Below are 7,113 nucleotides of genomic sequence, written 5' to 3' on the forward strand. Positions count from 1 at the left end.
AATTATAACATAGGTCGATGGCCTGAACGATCAACGTAGGGAGGAATTGGGCCACAAATTGGTTATGCGTTGTAGAGGGCTAACGGAGACAGCAGTCAAGTACAACAGGTAAGTGGTAAATGGGAAATTGTTCTGCACGCTTGCCCATGATGTGGGAAGGAGGATTCAGAACAGTGGCGTATGTGTTCCAACCGTTGAAGGTGAAACGTACTATGGGCAGTTAACCGATATAGTTGAGGTCGAGTACTATGACAGGACTACGTACGTCCTATTTAAGTGCAATTGGGCAAACCCCACGATGGACAGAGGATTCACAATAGACGAGTATGGCCTAGTGTTTGTCAACTTCAATCACCTCGTCCACATGGGAGAACTGATTAAGGACGAGCCGTACATGCTTACATCTTAGGTAGATCAAGTATTCTATGTCGAAGATAGAAGGAACCCAAATTGGGTTTGTGCAGTTAGGACCAAACCGCGCAACGTGTACGACGTTGGTCAGGGGGAAGGGAGTAATGAGGCAGGTACAACCTATCACGAGTGCGTACCGCTCGTACTTGCCACTGATGACCTACCCGATACGAATGATGAATTTGAATACGACAGGCCCGACATTGATCCGATTGAAGCTCCCGTGATACAATGATTGATATATTTATTGTTGGTACAATTCGCTTGAACTCAATACACTTTTTTTTTTATTTGCATAAATTTTATTGTATAATTTGCATATTCATTAATAATATATAAAATACAAATTTTAATTAATTTGTCTACATTTGTTCGCAGGTATATATGGACAAGAGACCCCCTCCTTGTGCATATCGGGCACCTCGCCCACTCATGCCCCCCATGACCACACCCACAAATTCGACGGCACTATATACTGCGGCGTGGCAACACCACCCAGATGCCGCTTATAGACCATTGTTGCCAGGTACGGTGGCCGTGCCCACGTCATATCACGGGCAGACCAGCACAGTTGGATATTGCAGTTCTCCGTATTCGGAGCTGCCGACATTATAGGGTTCACCCCACCAGGTAATGTGGCTCGATGGTGGGTGCGAGAAGGGATGTAGCCACATGGTTATGCGCCGTACTTTTCGTATACATATACTGGACCTATGCCATGTGGATCTGATAGTGAGAAACAGGATGATAGGTTTCCTTTGCCACAGACAAGGGAGATGCAGATACCGACTGTGAGGTTGGGACAGATGCCAGCACAGGCAGCGATGCAGGGCCAGATTATGGGGTTGAGACAGATGCCAACATCGGCAGCGAGTCAGGGCCTGGGGCCTGGAAAGAGCCAGGTGCCTTTATCTGGGGAGAGCTATGTGTCGATATCTGGAGAGAGTCAGGTACCACTTTCCGATGAGAGTTAGATGCCAGATCTGGGGGGAAGCCAGATTCTCCATGAGGGGGACGTTGCGATGTTAGGTACCGATCAATTGGCCCTCGATAGCCCCCATGATATGCTTTCAGATGATGATCAGCAGCCTCCACCAGCAGGAGGGGTTGACGAGGAGGTCGCAGGCAACCCAGTGACCCAGCACATACAGATTGATCAGATTGGGTTGATGGGTAAGTACATATTTAGACATCCTTAAAACTCATATTATGTTACCAAAAGTAAATATTAAGTTTGAAAGAAAAATAAATTGAATTTACAATTTATTGATATAATTATGTTTTTTAGTGTTAACCAATTAAATGTTGTATATTTTTTTCATTAGAGTACAACCCAGACGGAAGCATATATTATGAGGTGATTAGGGACCCAGAGAGAAATTGGGTGCTCCTGAGGGGGAAGAAGGTTGTGTTGCAGTACAATGCTGCTCTACAACTTGTAGGACGAGCCTGCAATCGTTTTAGGTGGGCTGAGGGCATGCTTATTAGGAGCGGGTCCTACATACATATGCGGGACGAATGGGCGAAGGTAGATAAGCAGATTAAGCAGGCTATGTGGGACGCGCTGATGGTATGTTTATGAATCTAATTTATTTATTTATTTGAATTAAACTTAAGATTAAGTTTTTCTTGAACTTTTTAAACTAATGCTTAAATTGAATGTGCAAGAGGAGTTCTATCTACTTGTATCAATAGACAAGCGCAAGGCACAACAGGAAGCGTGGAATGATATTGGCCGTAAGCACCGCTCGTGGAAGTCGAAGTTCAAAACCAAGCTAGATATTCGGTGACACGCCCGAGATTATACGTACGAGAGTGCCGGACAATGTTTTTGCGAAGTATGACGCAGAAGATGTAGAGTTCCTGCTGAGCGATTGGTGCACTGAGCAAAAAAGGGTATATAGGTCTTTGATTGTATGACAAAAAAATGTTGTGGTTTTTTAAAAACAGTTCATTTAATTTTATTACTACTTTAAGTGCGTCAATGCTTACATTTTTATCTTCATGTTCAATGCGTAGGCGACCTCTGAACGGATGAAGAGGCTGCGGGAGCAGAATGAACAAATATATGTATATGTTTTTCATATTTGTTGCTAATTGTTTTTCTTTTTCTTTACACTATTTTCTCGCTCTCTGTTTGTTATATATTTCAACTGGATGACGACAGACATGTATATCTGGCACGCCTCCCACTCGCGCCGCGTCGTTCGTGAAGACCCACACAAGGAAGAACGACACTTACTTGAATGAACGTACACGGGTCTTATGCGTATGCTACTGATCTATTTTACTAATATGTCTAAATTATGTGTGTGATATGACATTATTTAATATATGAGTATTTCATGTTGACGACGTACAGGAGAGGATGACGCAGAGTTTATCCAGTGATCCAGCCGCCACGCAGAGCGTCTCAACAGACACGGTGTGTTGGGCGCTGAACGACGCGTACGAACAGGCGGTTGGGAGGCCTGAGTACGCGGGGAGGGTTCGGCAGGTTGGGCCGAATGTTACTCCTGTTCGAGGGACATGTTTCTCATACAGGCCTCGCTCACAGGGGGGACCATCTGAGGGCACATATCGGGATTGGGCCGAACACGCCCGGAAGATGGAAGAAATGCAAGCGGAGCTACGGGCTGAGCGAGAGAGGAATGACGCGTTGGAGCAGTGCATGCAACAGTTCGATGCCATGGAGCAGCGCATGCGACAATTCGAGGCCTTCATGTCCTCAATGGGAGTATCACAACCATGTCTTGGTGCTCAGTCTTCAACTGCAAACGTAGGTAGTACGTCGTCTGTTAGTAGTGCATCTGCATGTATGATTTATATTGTGTATACGACAAAATTAATTTTAATTTGTTTTCATTACCCCTTTAAATTTGCAAGTAATATTATATACTTTAATTGTTTATATTACTTGCAGGTAATGCGACAACGGTTGGTACGTTGTCGCCTATTGGACGACGGCTGAGCCAGCACTCCCCTGTCGCTACACCATCCCTTGCCCAGCAATTGCCGGTTGGCGAGAACACGCCTGGGACGGTACCTCGTGATCCGCAGGGACGCCCTTCGGATTTGTAGATATTTTGTGTAATTATTTTTTGTTATTAACGAATATGTTTATTTTTTGTAATTAATTTTTGTTTGTAAAGATTTGCGTAATTAACAAATACGCTATTAATTATTGGTTTGTGTAATTTGATTTTGTAATATTTTTGGGTAAAATAAATATTGCGTTATTTGTGATCGGAAATAAGAAAATTTTTAAAAAAATATTTAATTAACCCAAACAAATTTAAAAAAACAATAACAAAACTAAATTGAAAAACAAATTTAAAAAAGATTTAAATTGTATTTTTTATTTAATTTAATTTTTTTATTTAATTCTTTAATTGTATTTTTAAATTTAATTTAAAAATACAATTAAAGAATAAAATAAAAAATTAAATAAAATAAAAAATACAATTAAATATTTTTTTTTTTTTAAAAAAAAAAACAAAATAGACACGTGTATCTTCATACACGTGTCTAACAGTCAGACACGTGTAATTTAATACACGTGTCTATCAGTCATACACGTGTATGAAGATATACGTGTCTAATCTGCTACGTGTATTATGATACACGCGGCAAGATGTTCAGTTAGTCACATAGATGTTCAGTTAGTCACATTCAGATCTAACATGAGTCGCACACGTGGCGAACAGTTTGCCATGTGTACTGTGTCCTTACACGTGGTAAACTGTAAGTGGCAAAATACAACTATTTTTGTAGTGTGCGGCCAGCCCCCTCCCCCATGGGGGTGGCAGCCACCCCCATTCTTTTTTTTATTTATTTATTTATTTATTTATTTAAAATAAATAAATAAATATATATATATTTTAACTTTTTAAATTTTTAGGTTTTATAATTTTCATATATTTGTATTTTTAGGTTTGATATTTTTTATGAATTTTTTTTTTTAGGGTATTCTGTCTTTAAACGAAATTTCAGATTAAAAAAAAAAAAAGAATATTCCATATGATGTAATGAGATTCTCTAACTGTGAAGAGTTTTAGTAAGTAAATGGTAGTCCGATGCGGTCGGGTGGTGAGAGTGTTAGTTCGCAATGGCATATTGCCAAAGGCTGATAATTTATGGGAGAAAAATGTAATTACTCATGTTAAAAAGTTTTTATAATTAAGGTCCACCCGTTCAAGCAAGTGGATAAATAATTCAAAATTTATTTGAACAACTAAGACCATATTAACTTGTGACATTCACTGTCAGCGATGCGTACTTTTCATAGTTTCACCATCATTTCGGAGGGGTATCTGCATGCATGGTGTACGTATATACTATTATGTAGATGGCTCTCAGGAAAAAAAAAAAAAGGTTTACAATTGTATATCCAGATCATGAATTGTTGCTCCGTCAGTGTCGATCAGGTGAAGGGTCTGACGTCGACACAGCTGATGGTTGACGGCAAGAAACCTTTTAATCTGCTATTCGAATTTCGTTATATATATCTTTCCCTCCCAAATCTCATCGGTATAATCAACAGAGTGTCCCCACCACCGAACACTAGCTGTTGCTATAAAATAATTTGCATGTCAATCATGGAAAATATATACATATAAAATGCAAGAATCCTGATAGTAAGATATGTCCTACTTTATCAAAGTCTTACAAGAGGTGAAATATATATCATTTTTTTTGTTGGCAATAGGTGTAGTGGAGATGTCAATTTTCAAACTTGAAATACGAAGAGAGGAAGGCTTTAGTCTTAAGAAGTAGGTGCGTGGACTTCAGTGTCCATAGGTTTCTCCTTTTAACCTAAAAGCTTAAATTCAACAAGTTCCTGTAGTCAAAAGAAAGGCTCACAGTAACACCCACCAGGCAGAGATCGTCGAATAAAGAGTGAGATAGCGCTTTGGTTACAAGTCAGGAATAATAATAAGCAGTAGCGTACAAAGAGACAACTTTGTCTTTCTTCTTTCCCGAAAACGAAGAAAGAAGAAAAAGAAAGAAAAAAAGAAAGAAAAAAAAAGCACATCAAAGCAGCTTACAATGGGATCGATCGAACAAAAGCTCAAAGAAAAAGAATATTTTAAACCCCTTCATCTGCCTTCCGGGTGTAATGGGAAGAGCTCCAGAGTTCTATCTCCCTCCTCTTTACATGACCTGCTTTCTTCTTCTTCTAAGCTTTCAAAACCCCAGCTCCGACACTTCCTCTTGTATGGACTATCTTCCTCTCTTTCTAACTCCCCCTGCAAAATTCGAAATAAGGTATAAACACCTCGTTCGCTTCTTCGATCGTTTTATAAAAGAGAAATACTAGTCTGTGATGAAAATCATACCCTGATGTCCAAAGTGATAGTGGTAATGGGCGCCGGGGTTCTCGGAGAATGGCTAAGACCAAGACTGCTCCGCTTCTGCTTCTGCCGCTCGCGGGCTTTGTGATTTTGAAACCAATAAAACACATTCTTCCCTTCAATCTTCCCGTACTTGCCAAGCTGCGCCGTAATTTGTTCTATTTGTTGGGCGTTGGGAGTGCGCATTCCGCCCTTATACAGCATCTCCAATATCCCTATCTGTTCTTGCGTTGGATTCCACCGTGTCCCTCCTGGGTGCGTCTCCACCTGAATTAATTTTTTGGCAAATCTTTTAATAATTAATCTTTATATAATTAATATATATCATAAGTGGTTTGGTTTTAATTCTCATCGTTCCTTTAACCTTATATATATATAGATATGTTCTTATATATTCATTTATTTTACGTTATTGTTATAAGAATAACATGCACGAACCAAAAACGTGCTATTTGGCCAATATAGTGAGCAGAAAATGAACCTGGGGAGGATCTCTGTTGTCGTCAGGGGATCCGAGCTTTCTGGGACCACTTTCGGGTCGGATGAAGCTCTTGAGGTCGAAAGCCGGCGGGACGGGAGAAGCGTCGGGGTTAGCCAGCTTGGGAGCGAGAGGGCGTAAGCGCTTGCAGCCAAGCGTGAGGGAGGGTTCGTGCTCCCAAAATCCACGTGCGAACTGATGCACCTTCATGCTTATTCCCATGGTGGAGGACTGGATGATAAGAGTGCAGTAAATATATAGAAGATGAGCGAATTAAAGTGAAGAAAGTGGGAAATGAGGTGGTGCTTGTAAAGAAACCAAGACCAAATGATGAGGTGAGGTTGACTTGGGATTTTCCATGTATAAACAAAGAAAAAAGACATAAAGATAAACAGAGAGAGAGAGAGAGAGAGATTGAAATGGGGAATAGGGAAAACACGAAGATGAAAGATGAGAGGGATAATTGTGTGAGCGTACGTGTGTGTATGTGCGTGTGTGTTGGCCCGTCAAATCGGGTCGTTTTTTTCTTGCTTTCATGATAAGGTGTCCATGCTTTTCGGTGGCCTCTTCGGCTCTCTTTTTCAAGCTTTTTCACCATAAAGCGAGAAGGGGGAGGGGAATGATAAAAGATTCTTCCAATCCCAAAACTTGAAAATGCAAACTCTTTGCTTTTTCAAGATACGGATATGGGTGAGTGAGAATAACTGAATGCCGTCGTCTTTGAGTGGTAGAGAGTTGTTAAAGAATAAAATTATTCACATTAAATGCATTTATATGTGTCTCTTTCCCACATTATTATTATTATTATTATTATTATTATTAAATTTACTTATCATAATCCACCCATCAAGAAAGCAACTACTGTATAAA

General features: G+C 40.2%; 1 protein-coding gene across 1 annotated transcript; it reads right to left on the reverse strand.

The window, feature by feature from the left end:
- Nucleotides 1-5,296: 5,296 nt before the first annotated feature.
- On the reverse strand, nt 5,297-6,529 carry LOC133866662 (WUSCHEL-related homeobox 4). The gene is made up of 3 exons (XM_062303259.1): nt 6,247-6,529; nt 5,751-6,032; nt 5,297-5,660 (listed from the first exon to the last, which is right to left on the reverse strand). The coding sequence occupies exons 1-3, from the start codon at nt 6,463-6,465 to the stop codon at nt 5,511-5,513; spliced, it is 651 nt and encodes a 216-aa protein (XP_062159243.1). The 5' UTR covers nt 6,466-6,529; the 3' UTR covers nt 5,297-5,510.
- Nucleotides 6,530-7,113: the final 584 nt, after the last annotated feature.

This window comes from Alnus glutinosa, chromosome 4 (assembly GCF_958979055.1).
Source record: "Alnus glutinosa chromosome 4, dhAlnGlut1.1, whole genome shotgun sequence".
Classification (NCBI taxonomy): Eukaryota; Viridiplantae; Streptophyta; class Magnoliopsida; order Fagales; family Betulaceae; genus Alnus; species Alnus glutinosa.